Below are 19,302 nucleotides of genomic sequence, written 5' to 3'. Positions count from 1 at the left end.
GCCACTGAATTAAAATACACCAGGAGGTTGACTCAGCCTGTCATCCTTCTGAGCTCGGCAAAATGAGTACCAGTGTACTGGTAAAGGCCCGGTCACACCTTGACGTTTTAGCCAACGTATGCCGATTTTTGAATTTTTTTTCTAAAACGCTGGCACACGTTGAATACGTTATGGGTAAGTTTTGATAACATTGAGAGCACGCTGAAAAACACTGCCATACGTCGTTGTACGTTGGCTTTAAACGTTGTACTTTTCGGTTGTCCTCAAATTTTTTCATGCTTGAAATTTCACGACGTATGCCGGCGTATGACTCACACGTTCCGCTACGCTGGCCACAAGTTGTATGCACGGTCTGCGATCGTTGACAGACGTCAACACATGCTACTTGTAAGTTAATCATAAGTTGAGACACGCCGAGGTAATGTTTAGCGTACCCCAAACTTATTTATAACCTATGATTAACGTGTTGTTGGCACGTTACGCGATGGTTGCCACACATCGACAGACGTTACTTTTAAGTTACTCATAGGCTGAAAGACGTCGGTATAATGGATCGTCCTTGCGTCAGCGTCCACGGCCACGGCCAGGACACTTATTTGCAGCATTCTTCAAACTTTTCTTCGGCATGACGAGGATGTTCACACTTCGATGTCTTGCTTGGCTATGATTCCAATTGTCCATCGGCAGCGTCTATTTAAAATAGTCGAGTTTGAGCGTTTTAACACGTTCAGAAGAAACGCTTCAAATTTCCAAACCCCAGTGTCAAAAAACAAAGGCGAGTGACAGCAATTTAAATCGTTCATTGTAAACAATGAAAATAGCTGAGTGGTACCGTTTAAAAGTCGTTGAGTGTAAAAAAAATCCAATTGTTGATCGCAAGCGTCTACTTTCAATAGTGGGGTTTGAGCGATTTAGCACGTTCAACAGAAACGATTAAAATTTCCGAGCGCCAGCGTCAAAAAACAAAGGCGAGTGACAGCAATTTAAATCGTTCATTGTAAACAATGAAAATAGCTGAGTGGTACCGTTTAAAAGTCGTTGAGTGTAAAAAAAAATCCAATTGTTGAGCGCAAGTGTCGACTTTCAATAGTGGAGATGCATTTAAATCGTTGAGTTTATCATTTAAATCGTTAAATGCAAGGACGATCCATCATAACCCACACCCTCCCCCTCACACTCACCTACTACTGCCAACATGAACAAACTACTACTACTACTAATACTAATACTAATACTAATACTGATACTGATACTGATACTGTTACTGCTGACATGGACATCGACTCGAAAACACTGTTGGGTTCCCCTTTTATGAGCAGCATTTTTATATACCAATTCCCAAAACCGCTGGGAACACGTCTTTATATGGCAGTTGTAAGCTAGAAACACGTTAATTTTTTTTTTTGTCGACCGGAAGATGTCATTGGAATACGTCTACATACGTCGATGTGTGTTGGGACTACGTACAGAATTGGTTCAAAGCACGTCAAACATAAGTTAGAAATAAGTTTTGCGTAAAAAAGACATTACCGCGACGTGTTTCGACTTATGAGTAGCTTATAAGTAGCCTTTGTGGACGTGTGTAAGCGTCCACATATCGTGTGTAAAACTTATCCCCATCGCATGCGGAACGTGTGTCATACGCCGAGTACGTCGTAAAATTTTGAACATGTTTAAAATTTCTTGACGTACTCTACTTACTATGACGTATGATAGCGTACTTTAGCGTTGTACTCACGTATACCAAACTTACTCATACCGTATTTGACGTGCCCCAACGTTTTAGACACATTTTTCTTAGGTCGGCATATGCTGGCAAGATCGCCAAGGTGTGACCGCGATGTTGACACTTCCATTTATACGGCAGTTATGATTCGAATCATTGTGCGTCAGCCTTTTAATAGGCTACGTCACGACATCGTCGGCGATGCATGCAACGCGCTATGCCTAAGTTAGACTATCGTTGGGCATCGGTTGTGTAGGCCGACAACAGGCTCAGCATTCGTTGGTATAAGTTATCTATAACACAACGAAACGTTCTGTGTCCGTTACCAATGCGTTATACACAAGACCAAGTCGCTATGAATACGTCCGAATCTTAAAAAAAAAACATCAAAAGTTCAACGTAAGCCAGCGTTTTACATACATTTTAATACGTTGCCATCGCTGGCTAAAACGTCAAGGTGTGACCGGGCCTTAAGGGGGACACTGCATCAGCGGCATAGCCGCATCCCAACCAGTGATGCAACCAGCAGCCACAGGCTGCACTCGATATATATATATATATATATATATATATATATATATATATATATATATATATATATACATATACATATACATATACATATATATATATATATATATATATATATATATATATATATATATATATACATATATATATATATATATATATACATATACATATATATATATATATATATATATATATACATATATATATATATATATATATATATACATATATATATATATATATACATATATATATATATATATATATATATATATATATATATATATATATATATATATATATATACATATACATATATATATATATATATATATATACATATACATATATATATATATATATATACATATACATATATATATATATATATATACATATACATATATATATATATATATACATACATATATATATATATATATATATATATATATATATATATATATATACATATATATATAAATATATAAATATATATATATATATATATATATATATATATATATATATATATATATATATATATATGTATATATATATATATACATATGAGGCGCCGCAAGGAGTGATGCAAGGGACACATCGGCCATTTTGGAGTTAATGCCATATAGCACTATTTTAACCCTTACTCTATCATCCGAGCCGATCATCATCATATCATTAAAAGATGTCGCTTACATCACTCCTCGCGGGGCCTCATATATACATATACATATACATATGTTGGGATTCGTACCTTTTTCTATTAGCTTTGCTTGTTCCCAGTCACTATATGTTTTTGCAGGCTTGGTGTTAATCAAACTATACTCTTGGCTGGCTGCTTGGGAAAAAGAACATTGGAACAGTGTATGCAGAAATATGATTATGATTAACCTTGAGTAATCCAGAGGAGCGCTGTGAGCAGAGCTCGGGAGTGACCCGTTATTTCCCTTATCTCTACTTTTGTTCCACTATTCTTGTAATGGAATGAGCCAACTGCTTGCAGCTGGTCAGGTTGAAAAGAAAGGACAATTGTGAGATAAACACTTGTCCAAAAATAAAACCGAGTATATAAGGGGGTAATAAAACCGTCTCTGACAGAGCGACACCCTCCGGGCATCCTCAGTTACTTAATTGATGTTACTGGTGTTTGCCGCGCTCCGTGTGCACGTTCCTTGGTGGGCAATAAACAGCTTTCTCTCAAGTACATATATGTCTTCATACCTTGGTGAAGGGTCATTGATGCGTTTACGACACATATACATATACATACATATATGTACAGGGTGTCCCAAAAGTCTGGATCTAAAGTCATTTTTCCTGATATACAATTTGATCTTTTTCTTTTTCGTTCAGATCCAAGATGGCTTTAAAACTTTAATAGAAGATAGAATTGAACTAATTCTCATGTATGCAAGACAGGATTCTTCACATAAGGGAGTTGCTGCCAAATTCAATAGAAAGCATCTTGATAAGCATCCAATAACACATGCCACTGTTAAAAGTCTGGATCTAAAGTCATTTTTCCTGATATACAATTTGATCTTTTTCTTTTTCGTTCAGATCCAAGATGGCTTTAAAACTTTAATAGAAGATAGAATTGAACTAATTCTCATGTATGCAAGACAGGATTCTTCACATAAGGGAGTTGCTGCCAAATTCAATAGAAAGCATCTTGATAAGCATCCAATAACACATGCCACTGTTAAAGTGTTTAAACGTTTTAGGTTCAGAAATGTTCAACGTTCTTGTATTTAGCGTATAAACAAGTGTCGTGAAGTCCAAGGCCATCAATTTGAGCATTTACTGTAATAAAACTTTTAAAGAAATTTTTGCCTATGGATCCAGACTTTTGGGAGACCCTGTATACATATATACATACATATATATATTTGGCAATTGTTAAATTCTCCTGACTTGTTGGACCAACGTCATGATGATGGCACCATGCCTGCCAACCCTGAAGGGCATCCAGCAGTTCATGCATGGCAAAATCAAAAGCGGTCATCAAGCAGATGAAAGGCGAAGCTACAGACCTGGTTTCACCCTTCTTAGGGCTCATCAGGGCAGCATCTCGCTGTTCCATCTACTTGGTGACTGGCTTCTGAAGCCCTTTCGGCTTAAACATCAAAGGGAGCCGCCTATCTGGATTTCAGGCTTGTTTGCCCTCATCAGGACGGCATACCGCTAAATATCTAACCAATAATGACCAAATTTGTCGTTTATACATCAGATGCACCTCCTGACTTATGGTGAGCATCGCCGTGGATTATGTCTCGCATGGTAAAACTGCATAACCGGCAAAGAACGGCCATTCTTTGATTTACCCGCCGATCACATCACGTGCCTTTTGGTTGAATGGTTTTCAGTAGCGGGAACAATCGTCTGGGTCACTTTTCCAGAGCCATGACATTATCTTCGGCAATACCATGATACTAATGGCCACAGCTTACTTTAAAAAAACGCCAGTCTCTGGCAATCTGTTGTTGCTCATGACCCAAAACTCTGAAGCACCTGGAACGTAACTGCAGTTAAAAAGAAGCAATATCATGGGATCCGACTTTTCGGCTTGTGGTAGTGCAAAATGGTTATCCACGTAATTAGGACTTCTTTCTGCACAATAATGCCATGAAATAAAAATTTCAGCCAAATCCATTCAATTAAGGGGGTGGCCAAAATATTCTGGGCGGGCACTGTATCTATCTATAATTCCAGCAATGTGTGTGTCTGTCTGTCTGTCTGTCTGTGACCGCAGTTTCTCGACGACCGCCGGTCCGATCGGATTGAAACTTGCCAGGAATATTGCCGGGGCCCCGCGGATGTGCCTTTTCGAGGTTTGATATCAATCGGACGAGCGGTTCCCAAGTTACGGCCATTTATCTGTCGACCAATGACAAGACACGGTGCTATGACATCACGAATGACGTCACAATTAATGTTTTTTTTTTTTTTTTGCACGATTGATGGTCCGATCTGATTGAAACTTGCCAGGAATATTGCTGGGGACCCGCGGATGTGCCTTTTCAAGGTTTGATATTAACCGGATAAGCAGTTCCCAAGTTACGGCCATTTATCTGTCAACCAATGACAAGACACGGTGCTATGACATCACGAATGACGTCACAATTAATGTTTATTTATTTATTTATTTATTTTGCACGACTGACGGTCCGATCTGATTGAAACTTGCCAGGAATATTGCCGGGGACCCACGGATGTGCCTTTTCAAGGTTTGATATTAAGGTTTGAGAGTGGGGGCGAGAGAGAGGGGGGTGAGAGAGAGGGGCGTCACAATTCAAGAGAGGGGGAGAGAGGAGGGGGGAGAGAGAAGGGGGCGAGAGAGGGGGGTGAGAGTGGGGGCGAGAGAGGATGGGGAGAGAGAGGATGGGGAGAGAGGAAGGGCGAGACGAGGGGGGGGGGCGAGAGAGAGGGAGCGTCACTATTCTTCTTCTTCTTCGTTTGATATGACGTCACAATTGACGCTGGGGACCTGAGTATGTTTCCCAGGTGTTTCCCAAGTTATGGCCATTGATGATACGATTGGTCCGATCTAATTGAAAAAAATGCCCCAATCTAGTCGTCGTTTATGCACCTACGGCCCGCACTAGTTCATATAATTAAGCTGAATATTTGGACACCCTCTTCCCTCCAAGAATGTCACAAAACACAGTCTGCAAATACATATAACCACACATGCTTTCTGTAAACATCCCCCCACATAACTCACGAACATCTGCTACATCAACACATGTGATCTACCTCTCACATATGTACAACCACAAATACACATATTGAAAGAGTAAATGAGAATTGAACAACCTATGGCTTCAAAACCTGATGTGCACAATAACAGATGCCAACTTCAAGAAAGTGAAAAGAAAGTTGAAAGTGCTAGATTTGAGCAAAACACAAATTTATTTTAAAGTAAATAGGCCACTCGAATGAAAGGAGCTTAACATTCATGTTAAACCATTATTTCTATCTAAGAAATAAATTACATATGAACCTGGCATCACAGCAATACGAGGTCTATGCTGAGATTGGAATGCCAAACAGTGGAGAGAAAAAAAAGTGAACTTTGAATATATTTTGAACACCGATGTTCAAATCCTGGTGTACACTGTATTCATTTCTACATTTTAAATGAATAAGTAAAACCCTCCCTCTCTTTTCTGTCCCTCTACCCTTTCCTCACCAGATTGTGATAATGATTTATCTGAAGTTGTGCATTGCTCATGCTTCTTTGGACTTCCATGTGAGTCTTCAAGCAAGGGACTCTTAAAAAGAAGAAGATGATGATGATACATGTTAAAAATGAAATGCAAGAAAGTGCTATCTCCATTAAATATAAGCAGGTGAATGGCAGCATCGTCACTCAGAGGGTTTGCAGTGAAGAAGCCAGTACATTAGTCCATTAGCAAATCATGATAATCATGTTGACCACAACTCCACCTCATTTCTTGAGACTGTATACACATCGTGCATTAAGGTGGCTATACAAATTAAGAAAGGTACTTCAGTAGTGAAGGAACATGTTTTTAAAGCCTTTTTGAGAAATCAAATTAATGAACCTCAAATATACATTTATCACCGTCACATCCATGCATTGCGAATCCAGGTACCAATTATGAAAAGAATTAATATATCATACATACTCAGACTGTCAAATAAACACATGCACACAAGTTAACCACTAATCTCCCTCACTCACAAAAAATTAGCTCCACACAAGGCAGAGGTTTTTCAGACACTCATGCTTTCAAGAAGCTTTTTCAAAATGAAAGTTTAAATCCAAGCACAAATTAAACAAGTGAGTTCACAGAACACAATGTCCCACGCAGTATTACTTCAGCACTCTTATACACCACCCAATTTAACCTTTATTTAAACTGGAGAGGAAAAAAAACGAGGTTCTTTGAAGTACAGGTGACCCTCGTGTAACGTGGGGATGCGTTCCCACGAAATGCCGTGTTATCTGAAAACATGTTATAGAGGCAATATTTAACATGTAAAAATGGGGGTTATGTTCCAAAAGGAAGATTTCAACATTTTAAGGTTGAAGACCTGCATACAAACCTCAAAAATGCAGTAAACAATGAGTAAGTAAAATATATAACAAATAAAAGCATTAAAATGAATTACTCTTGATTAAGTGTTGCCATGATTGGGGATGGATAAAGTACATATTGCTTGTAGCAGGCTTATTCAGGTGTGGCAGGCTCTTCAGTTGAAGTTGAAGTCTCAGAAGATGAAATGGAGGATGATTTGCTTGGGGTTATTTTTGAAGAACTTCATAAAGGAGACTTGAATGGCTGCCTTCATTTTCTGTTCGTAGACATCTTTGTAACATTTCAGGACATTCTCAATCTCCCTGCACACCTTAGAACTTGTCATGCAGTCGGGATCATGTTCATCATCAATGACTCATTCAGAATATTGGAGCACGAACGACTCGCTCAGAGTGAAGGAGTGCGGCAAAAGTGTCCGCAGTAAATGAACGATTCGCTCAGAATGACATAGTGCGGTCGTTGTTGTTGAGTTAAATCCGTGCTGTAGCGAAATGCATTATGAGAACAGGTGTTACATATACGATACACACGTGAACAGAACACGTGATATATGTATAAATATATACATATATATATATATATATATATATATATATATATATATATGTATAAATATTTATGTATAAATAAGTAAATATATACAGTATATGTATATATATAAATGAATATAAATTAAAAAATTATATATGTATATATATATATATATATATATATATATATATATATATATATATATATATATATATATATATATATATATATATATACATTAGCCTGGTGTTGGCGTAGTGGTTAGGGATCCAAAATGTCCTGAGTTCAAGCCCCGTTTGCCACTTGAATTAATACACACCAGGAGGTTGACTCAGCCTGTCATCCTTCCGAGGTCGGCGAAGTGAGTACCAGTGTACTGGGCCAGGTGTATCCAGTTTGAATAGGTGTACCATATCCCTGTGTCGTAAGAGGCGATCAGGGTTGCGTCAGGAAGGGCATCTGGCATAAAACCAGTGCCATATCATTATGCAGATCATAACGGATGATCCGCTGTGGCGACCCCTAACGGGAGCAGCCGAAAGAAGAATATATATATATATATATATATATATATATATATATATATATATATATATATATATATATATATATATATATATATATATATATATATATATATATATATATATATATATGGGCCACCTGGATTATGACAGGCAATTTGTGTTCTCCAGTAAGCCTGATGTTGGCTTCATGGTTAGGGTGGTTGGCTTGAGATATTTGGACCTTGAGTTCAAGCCCGCCGACCATTGAATTAACACCAGGCGGGTTGATTAAGCCTAACCCGTCCAGGATTTTGCCCAATAGCCAAGGAGACTGCTTAGGCAGCACCAACGCTCTGAACAGAGTATGGTCCCAATGGATGGATTATAGAGGAGACTTTGGTGCAATGAGATGATGCACACAAGTTAACCCTCCATTGAGACATCCCCTCCAGCAGCTCTTATTGGCCAATGGCAACAATTGGAAACACATTTGTTGCAAAGAAGTGCTTCTCAACATTAAAAAAAACAATTTGTAGCACATTTTCGAGTTTGCTCGAACATCACAACACAATGAACCAAATTATACCATGTCATTGTATAATTATATTTTCATCAACGAGTCATTGAAAAAAAAAAAAAAAAAAAAAAAAAAAAGAGTAAAAATCACCTTTTTCCACCGAGATGAGCAAATTATAACTCACGAAGTACATTTAAAATAATTTAAATATTTCACGTGGCTCACGAAACATTTCAAATTACACAAATCGATTTGAAGTTTTATTGTGAAAGAAAGTCCTCATTAGCATTAAGGAGGTTATAAACTTAATTTTTTTTCAAAACACTAATCTCAAAAATGTTACCAAAGATCACATGGCAATCAAATAATTTATTTAACACCGTTCCCAAAAGCAATCAAGTCAGAAGTTGAAGGCCCAAACTTTAATTTGGCACTCGAGAGAAACTTGCGCCTGTCTTGAGGAAAATAAGTGCTTGAGGTTTGGCTCTATACTGGAAAGAACAATGGCTCTTTCGACATGACCTCCTGTTTGTTTTCAAGGGACTTTAAATGAGAAGCAACCTTTGATGAGAAGCAGCCAAGGAACTTTGTCACGGCACACCTGGCTGGTTGCCAAAAAGTGAAGTGAGGTTGGATCAGGGTAAAAATATGAGCTGAATTTAGAATACACATTATAGGTCAGGAATTATTGACATTATGTTCACAGTACTGCAACTCCCTGCGATCTAGGTGCCTTAGTTTTTGAGACATTGCTCATTTCCAGTATGTTGATTTCACTTCCTGTTGTGTCAAAATTAGCCCTATTTGATAAGGTGCAACTTCAGTGTGTCAAAAATTCCCATTTTTTGAGAGATTGCCCACTTTCTGCATTCCTTTTTTTATTGTGAGGTCAGTATTTTAGGACTGCCACTAGTAACACGTAACCCAATGCTGCTGCATGGTTGGACTGTCGGCGACTAAACCGACACCCCTCACTGGCTCTACTAGCGGGGAGGGTGAGTGTGACACCCTGCCAAGATGAAAAACAACACCTGACAAAGGGCATATTAGCTCCCTTCGGAAGCCAAAGGCCATCGAGTATAGAGATGGTGTCTCTTAAAAAACACTCAATGGGGGTAGGAATTTTTTCCCCCCACCTGACCAAGTTAACCTCTTCTGTACAGTGGTCCTGCGAAGAACTTTCCTTGTTTCAGGACGAGGTGAAATTTTGCCATTTTTTCCTTTTTCTTTTGTAGCCCTTCACAAATAGTGGCTTTCAGACTTGTTTCGGGCAAACTACAATAATCGTAAAAAAATTACGTCACTGGCAGCCATATTGTGTTTCGGATAAGCTCATTTTAATCACTTTCCCAAAGGTACACGACTGGTGCAAAGTTTTAGAACACCTCCATTTTCCAGTTTTTACTGAAATTTAAGCAGTTCAAGTCAAGTGAATAACCTGAAATGGTATAAAGCTAAGCGGTAAACTGCCAGAGGTTAAAAAAAGTTTCGGTTACCAAAAACTGAAAAATAATGTATATTTCAGAGTTGTTAAAAAAGGCCCTTTTCAGGGAACAAGTAATGGGTTAACAACTGCAGCTGTTCTGCAGCAATGGAAGTAAATTAAGCCTTGAAAGTTGATGCAAATTCCGACAGGTGTCCCAACTTTTGTTGATTAGTTACAAATCCTCTGTTTGTATAAGAGCAGTGTTGGAACAGACTGTGTTGCTGCACCCTCTGAAGCGTTATTTGGACAATACTGCACTGCAGGATGTCGTGTATTGCTATCATAATGGCGAGAAAAAGACAATTAACAAAGGAAGACAGACAGACCATAAGAACCCTTCAAAGTGTAGGTCTTCCCTTTATAGAAATTGCAAAGCAGCCAAGGTGTCAGTGAGTACAGTTTCCTACACCACCAAAAGGCACTTGGAAACTGGAGGAAACTCTGAGAGGAAGAGGTCTGGCAGACCCAAAGCCACAACACAATCAGAAGACAAGTTTCTGAGAGTCAACAGCTTGCGTGATAGGCGGTTCACAGGACAACAGCTTCAAGCACAGCTTAACACTGGTCGAAGTAAGGAAGTCTCAGTTTCAACTGTGAAGAGAAGACTGAGCTGCAGGTTTGACAGGTCGAGTGGCAGTAAGAAAGCCATTGATAAGATGGCAACAATAAGAAAAAGAGGCTTTCCTGGGCCATGAGGCACCACCAGTGGACTACTGAAAACTGGAAGAAGGTCTTATGGACCGATTCATCAAAATTTGAAATCTTCGATTCATCATGCAGGGTTTTTGTACGCCGTCGAGTAGGCAAAAGGATGGTTCCTCAGTGTGTGACACCAACTGTCAAACATGGAGGAGGAAGCGTGATTATCTGGGGCTCTTTTGTTGGATCCAGAGACGGCAACTTGCACAGAGTGACTGGCACCCTGAACAAAAAGGGCTACCAAAGCATTTTGCAGCGCCATGCAATACCCTCTGGTCTACACCTCGTTGGTCAGAGGTTCATCCTACAGCAAGATAACGACCCAAAACATACCTCCAGGCTATGCCAGAACTACCTTAGAAGAAAAGAACAAGACGGTAGGCTTCAAATCATGGAATGATCAGCACAGTCACATTAGCACAGTCACATTTCAGCAATGATCAGCATCAGTCACAGTCACAAGTGCAACACATTTGTGGGAACTTCTGCAACAGTGTTGGGAAGAACTTTCCGAACAATATTTGATTTCCATTGTAGAAAGGATGCCACGAGTATGTTCGGCTGTTATATCTGCAAAAGGTGGCTACTTTGATGAGTCAAAAATTTAGATTAAGTTTTGTACAACAAAATGAATCCATGATTTCTTTTTTTTTATCTGCAATTGTTTATTTGTTCTATGCTTTAATTTCAGAGTACATTGAAACATTAAACTGCTTAAATTAGAGTAAAAACTGGAAAAATGGGGGTGTTCTAAAATTTTGACCGGTAGTACAGTTGATTATATACTTTACGTTTCGCATTGATCAGTTAAGCGGTTTCAGATAAGAGCACCTCAAAAGGTTTTCTTATGATCCATATTGGCTGCCATATCATGTGACTGTTGACATTATTGTTAACAAATAATATTTCCCATGGGAAGTTGATCAAAAATTTAAAGTTTCCCATTGATGGATTCAGTGGTATAACTACAAGAGAAGATAGCCTGTAATCTAAAATGCCAGCCAAGCTAGATCAAAATTCAAGTATTTTTGGGACCTCCAAACCTTGCATTGACCAACTTACTTATAGGTGGATGGGGAAGATTCCTTGAACAAATTTGAGTTATATCACACCAAAGATAATTTTAGCCAAATGTGGTCACAATTGCATCAGCAGTTTCGGAGAAGTCGCATGTGTTTACGGATGGATGGACAGACTGACGGACGAACCATCCCATCAGCTCAACTGAACGATGTGAAGGTGAGCTAAAAAAAAACAAAAAAAACCAGTGCTCCTCATAACAGTCATTTCTGCAGGCTAATGAAGACCATATTAAAAAGTATTAAAACAGAAATCGCCATTGTGGTTAACAAACTGTCTTCTTTCCACCACCTTCACATTGTGGTGCAACATTTTGGAGGGAACATTAATAAGGTTATTACCTCTGCCAACAAAGGTGGAATGAGGTTGTGTTTTCATCTCATCTGTCTGTTTGTTTGTTTGTGTGCAGGATATCTCAAAAAGTTGTGGATGGATTCAGATGAAATTTTGTGGGCAGGTTGGGTGTGTGTGACTAGGACGAACGAATTAGATTTTGGTGAAGATCCAGATACTAGAATTTTTTAAGCGATTCTTCACCATTGAGAGATAGGGCGAAAAACGATATATAGCTTTCAAAAAGTTGTGGACGGATTCGGACGAATCTTGGTTGACAGGTTGGGTGTGTGATGAGAAATAATTGATTCAATTTTGGTGAAGATACAAATCCGAGAATTTTTTTTTCAAGTGATTCTTCACCATTGAGAGATGGGGCCAAAAACGTTATAAAGCACAATATCTCAAAAATGTATTGGGCCCATTATGTTCTCGTGGATCAGGCATTGCGTCGCAGAGGTATGCGCTCTACCGAGTGCCCTTCTAGTTCCATTTGCATTCACTTGTAGATGTTAAATATCCTAAAATATGTTATTAGAATGTGAGAGCTCAAGCATCTCTCATGCTGATGTAGATCTGGAAATATGCAATTTCCAAATTTGCTCATCGAGACAATATGTCAGACTGGGTTTCCTATAAAAGAACAGTTATGTGTGCACTGACCAAGTCACATACAGACTGTTTTATGCATTGGTATCGGACTGTCTCTGTCATTATATGGTGGTACTGAGGAAATACAGTAAGGATAGGGAACAATGTTGTGGATATCTGGACTCCATGCATTCACTCAGTCAATAAAACAAAAAAATAGCAAAATAATAATAATATAAAAAAGACAGACAACAAATCTCATTCCTTACAGATGCACCAATGACTGGCATGTCTTTTGAGGCCTGCTCTTCAACTGAAGGGCAATTGTCAGTTGATTTAGGTGAGCTGTTTGACTGCTCCAGCTGTTGTTTTTTGGAACTAGATTGGATTGAGATGAGGCGCAGCAGAGGAGAGCGAGACCCTTTCGATTTCAGGTTCTGATGTATCACAGCACGCACAGAAAGCAGCCGGGACCGTTCAGCATGGGATTCTTCATAGTCAGCCACCCTGCCTCTACCAGGAAAAAAGAAATAAACAAAAAAGATGAAGTGAGTGTTTTGTGATTTGAAGGAATGAAAAAAGAATGGCAGAGCAGTGACATCAATTTAAACAACAGACCAAATTGTACATGCTGAAAGGGCAATGTTGTATTTTTTGGACATCAAACGATGGTCAGGATCATTGCACGCACTCATACTTAGAGAGAACAAATTTTCTCAGAATCCAGATGAAAGGATGGTTTGGGTTTCAATCATCGCAAATTATCTGTAACACACTACAAAAGAGTGACCACCACACCTTAATCTACATTTTAGGAATGCATAAAGATCTTTCATGAGATACAACTAGCTCATAGAAAGGCCTCGAAACAAATCTGCAAGGTGTCGATCACAATCCCCCAAAACCATAGGAAAATAAAAAAAATGGGTAGCAAATTGGACACACTGAAGAAAAACAGGACACAATCACGTACCCATGTAGAGAACGCAGGACACAGAGCTCAGGCTGTGTGCTAAGGTCAGCACAGTCGAGGTTAAAATCATAATTGCCATTCCAATGAAGTGCATAGCGCATCGGGAGTTCCCCCAATTTCTCGATCACTGTGGGGGGGGGGTTCGAAGGACAATAAGGGCTGCTAGAGGATGGAGTACAATAGATTTCCAGTTCAGTGTTGTCTTTTTAATATTTTTAAAAATGGAAATCAATCGGTATATGTACCACAATAGCATTTACAGTGCCTTCAGAAAGTATTCACACCCCTTCATATTTTCACATTTTGTTGTGTTACAGACTGAATTTAAAATGAATTAAATTGTGATTTCTTTGTCACCAATCTACACAGAATACCCCATACTGACAAAGTGAAAACATGTTTTTTTTAATTTTTACAAAGTAATTTAAAATAAAAAGCTGAAATGTTTTGTGTCTATAAGTATTCAACCACTTTGCAATGACACTCCAAATTGAGCTCAGGTGCATCCAATTTCCTTTGATCATCCTTGAGATGTCTCTACAACTCGATTGGAGTCCACCTATGGCCAATTCAATTGATTGGACATGATTTAGAAAGAAACACACCTTTGTATATATGATCCCACAGTTGACAGTGCATGTCAGAGCAGAAACTCCACCATCATGTCCAAGGAACTGCCCGTAGAAGTCAGAGATATAATTGTGAGGAGGTATAGATCTTGGGAAGGGTATAAAACAATTTCTGGAGTGTTGAAAGTTCCCAAGAGCACAGTGAGCTCCATTGTCCGGAAATGGAAAGAATACGGAACGACCCAGACTCTTCCTGGAGATGGCCGTCCGACCAAACTGAGCGACCGGGCAAGAGGACCTTGGTCAGAGAGGTAACCAAGAACCCAATGACCACTCTGACAGAACTACTGGAGTTCTTTGGCTGAGATTGGAGAACCTGCCGGAAGGACAACAATCTCTGCAACACTTCGTCGACCGAGAATTAACAGGGTCCAACTACACTTTTTTAAAGTTTGAGAAAAATGAAATCAAAAATTCAAAGTGGAATTGCCGCTATCTCATAACATTTTATTTTCATATCGTGTGCTACATAACAGGTACATAGAAAGGTTACATAAAATAATCTTACTTAGTTTCCTCTGTTGCCCTTCTACATGGACTTCTTCTAAATTTGAATGAAATGTCAGATAGACCCTGTTAATTCTCGGTCGACGACTTCACAAATCTAGGCTTTACGGGAGAGTGGTCGGACGGAAGCAACTCCTGAGAAAAAGGCACATGACAGCAAGCCTGGAGTTTGCAAAAAGGCACGTGAAAGAGTGACATCATGAGGCAAAAGATTCTGTGGTCTGATGAGATGAAAATTGAATTCTGGCTTGAATGCAAAGCGCTACATCTAGCAGAAACTAAGCACAGCTCATCACACACCGAACACCATCCCAAACTGAAATCATTGTGGTGGCAGCATCATGCCATGAGGATGCCATCATGCCATGAGGATGGTGGCAGCAGGGACTGGGAGAGTTGTAAGGATGGAGGAAACAATGAATGAAGCAAAATCCTTGAGAACCTGCTTCAGAGTGAAAAAGACCTCAGACTGTGGCAAAGATTTACATTCCAACAAGACAATGACCCCAAGCATACAGCCAAAGCAACACTGGAATGGCTTCAGAACAAGAACATGAAAGTCCTTGAGTGGCCAAGCCAAAGCCCAGACTTGAATCCCATTGAGAATCTGTGGAAAGACTTGAAGATTGCTGTTCCCCATCCAACTTGATAGAGCTTGAGCAAATCTGCAAGGAAGAATGGGAGAAAATCCCCAAATCCAGATGTGTAAAGCTGATACAGACATACCCATGAAGACTTCAAGCTGTAATCACTGCCAAAGACGCTTCTTCAACGTATTGACTCAGGGGGTTAAATATTTATGTCAATTCGATACTTCTGCTTTTCGTTTTCAATAAATTTGCAAAATTTTCTAAAAACATGTTTTCACTTTGTCATTATGGGATATTTTGTGTAGATCGGTGATAAAAAAACAATTAAACAATCCATTTTAAATTCAGGCTGTAACAACAAAATGTGATAAAAGTCGAGGGATGTGAATACTTTCTGATTGTATGTTAAATTCAGTGTAATAACACAAGCAACAGCTATAATCTGAATTTTTCTTGCTTTGAGCACAATTACCACCTTGTGGCTTTGCAAGCGATGGTAACACTTATCAAACTGAGCATTAAGTGGTCAATTACATACATGTGTGCTTTCAATATGAGTATCCTGATATTCTCGCTCATCATGTTCTTTCTTCTCCTATCCTTTTATTATTATTTTTTCCCAACAGATAACATTTGAGGCTCCGCGAGGAGGAGTGCTGTAAGCGACATTTTTAATGATATGATGATGATAGGCTCGGATGAAAGGGGAAGGGTTAAAATCGTGCTATATGGCATTAACTCCAAAATGGCAGATGTGTCCCTTACATCACTCCTCGCGGCGCCTCATTTATGTTATCACTATAGTTGTTTAAATAGTTTGGCATGATATTTCAATAAATTGGGAAGATAAATAAAATATCACATTCAATTTTATTGCATCATTTGTTTCGTGAGAAGATAATTTTTCCCGTTTTGACCCCTTTGAACCCCACTCCCTGGGGGGCATGAACCGAGGGTCAAATCCCCCAAAAAATTGTTACATATTTCATGTGCCCCCCAATGTTGATTGCATGTACAAAGATTCATTTTTAAATGTTTAAAAACGTGCCCGTAAATGCGTTTTCGGTATTTGACCTTTTGACCCCACTCTAGGGGGGCAGGGCCAAAAATGACAGCTCTTGCACCTTCTTGCTCTTGCCATGTGGTGATCACAAGTACCAAGTCTGGTGAATTTATGCCCATCCGTTTAGGAGATTGTGTGACGGACGGACAGACAACCAAAGACGGAGCTGATTACAATATACCCATGTATTTTTTCAAAAAGCGTGAGCTAACTATATCGGAGACACAACCCTAGCTATGGGCCCACACAATCGCTGTTCAATTAGGCACACTGAACAGGGCAAGTAAAAAGGGAAAGTATGGGGTAAAGAACCGCAGGTTGTTTTAGAACCTGCATGCGCTGGTACAGCAAGCAGGCAGGGCCAGACAGCAGACCACGAGGAGTAGAACGTGGAGGTGTCCCATTGGCAAGAGGATTTTCAAAGTCAAAGAGCTGTAAGCTTTTTGAGTCCCAGAGCACCCAAGAGGCAAGAGAAGAGGCAGGAGATGGGGAGAGGGAGAGGGAGAGATGGGGAGAAGGACAGAGAGATAGTGATAGAGATAGATAGGGAGAGAGACATGGAGAGAGACAGGGAGAGGGAGATAGGGAGAGAGACGGGGAGAGGGAGAGAGGGAGAGAGACGGAGAGGGAGATAGGGAGAGAGATGGGGAGACAGACGGGGAGAGGGAGAGAGGGAGGGAGGGAGGGAGGGAGAGAGGGAGAGAGGGAGAGGGGGAGAGACGGGGAGAGAGAGAGACGGGGAGAGAGAGAGGGGAGCGAGAGAGAGAGAGAGGGAGAGAGGGAGGGAGAGAGACGGGGAGAGGGAGGGAGAGAGACGGGGAGAGGGAGGGAGAGAGACGGGGAGAGGGAGGGAGAGAGACGGGGAGAGGGAGGGAGAGAGACGGGGAGAGGGAGGGAGAGAGACGGGGAGAGGGAGGGAGAGAGACGGGGAGAGGGAGGGAGAGAGACGGGGAGAGGGAGGGAGAGAGACGGGGAGAGGGAGGGAGAGAGACGGGGAGAGGGAGGGAGAGAGACGGGGAGAGGGAGGGAGAGAGACGGGGAGAGGGAGGGAGAGAGACGGGGAGAGGGAGGGAGAGAGACGGGGAGAGGGAGGGAGAGAGACGGGAGAGAGGAGAGAGATGGGGAGAGGGAGGGAGAGAGACGGGGAGAGGGAGGGAGAGAGACGGGGAGAGGGAGGGAGAGAGACGGGGAGAGGGAGGGAGAGAGACGGGGAGAGGGAGGGAGAGAGACGGGGAGAGGGAGGGAGAGAGACGGGGAGAGGGAGGGAGAGAGACGGGGAGAGGGAGGGAGAGAGACGGGGAGAGGGAGGGAGAGAGACGGGGAGAGGGAGGGAGAGAGACGGGGAGAGGGAGGGAGAGAGACGGGGAGAGGGAGGGAGAGAGACGGGGAGAGGGAGGGAGAGAGACGGGAGAGGGAGAGGGAGGGAGAGAGGGAGAGGGAGAGGGAGAGGGAGAGAGGGAGAGGGAGAGGGAGAGGGAGAGGGAGAGGGAGAGGGAGAGGGAGAGGGAGAGGGAGAGGGAGAGGGAGAGGGAGAGGGAGAGGGAGAGAGAGAGAGAGAGAGAGAGAGAGAGAGAGAGAGAGAGAGAGAGAGAGAGAGAGAGAGAGAGAGAGAGAGAGAGAGAGAGAGACTTTTCCTGTTGGAATAGGATTTCACATCCAACACCAGCCCTGCCAGAAGTCTCTGCCACCCTTCTGGCACGCACAAACATGCATATCGCTCTCTGCATGTTTTTTGCTTTTCCCAGTGCAAAAGCGATGACCTTTTACACCTAAGCGAGTTATTATAAATCAGACAACCCTCATCCCCTCACAAACAATAATGAAAACAACGTAACCTGACCACATGCACTTGTACATATCAAGAAGTCCGAAGAAATAACTCAACACAAACGGTGTCTGAGGTCTTGATCAAACGACTGCCCTATACCACACAAACATAACAATACTATATATCAGGCACACATGCACGAGCATATTGTGCTAAGAAAAAAAAAAAAAAAAAACGTTTTTTTTTAAGCATATAAAGTTTTCCTCTGTTTTTAATCTGAAGCAGATTAATCACTTCTTTTGCATTGCCGTTACCATTACATAATTTTGTCTGCTTGCTCTGGCATTAAACACTTAGATTTAAACACTCTAGTGGAAATGATATGCCATCGTGAACAGCACTCAGATGTTTTGTGGTGCGAATATCTCAACACCGCATCGCATGAATCACAAATTGAAGTAAAATCCACAGCATTATGAAGTGTATAAAAGGCTGGTGGCAGAGGTCTCTAAGGGGCATTACCATGGACCACAACCAAAAACAGGCAATATACAATGATCAAAAGGATTTTCACAATTTTATATCAATACCAGTTCTGGACAAATAGATGTTGATTCAAATATCTGAACCAAGAACTTTCAGGATGCTGCTACTTACTTGATCGGCAAGAAGAATCATCAGGGAGACTTTTCTCACCTTC

The 19,302-nt window shown here is 40.6% G+C and overlaps 1 protein-coding gene across 2 annotated transcripts in view; it reads right to left on the bottom strand.

Annotated features, from left to right (window-relative positions):
- Positions 1–6,175: 6,175 nt before the first annotated feature.
- Positions 6,176–19,302, bottom strand: part of LOC147018377 (protein TASOR-like) — a 128,736-nt gene continuing 115,609 nt past the window's right edge. For both annotated transcript variants that reach the window (XM_085897964.1, XM_085897963.1), the window contains 4 exons: positions 19,260–19,302; positions 14,046–14,172; positions 13,342–13,585; positions 6,176–6,537 (listed from right to left, as the gene is read on the bottom strand). The exon at positions 19,260–19,302 is cut by the window's right edge and continues 23 nt beyond it. In XM_085897964.1, coding sequence (XP_085754090.1) covers positions 6,400–6,537; positions 13,342–13,585; positions 14,046–14,172; positions 19,260–19,302 — 552 coding nt within the window. In that variant the 3' untranslated portion in view covers positions 6,176–6,399. The remainder of the gene's footprint in view (positions 6,538–13,341; positions 13,586–14,045; positions 14,173–19,259) is intronic.

Source organism: Eptatretus burgeri, chromosome 10 (assembly GCF_056783735.1).
Source record: "Eptatretus burgeri isolate ZD-2024b chromosome 10, Ebu_testis_v1, whole genome shotgun sequence".
Lineage (NCBI taxonomy): Eukaryota > Metazoa > Chordata > Myxini > Myxiniformes > Myxinidae > Eptatretus > Eptatretus burgeri.
Note: the sequence above shows the minus strand (reverse complement) of the source record. Positions and strands in the feature narration are given on the sequence as shown.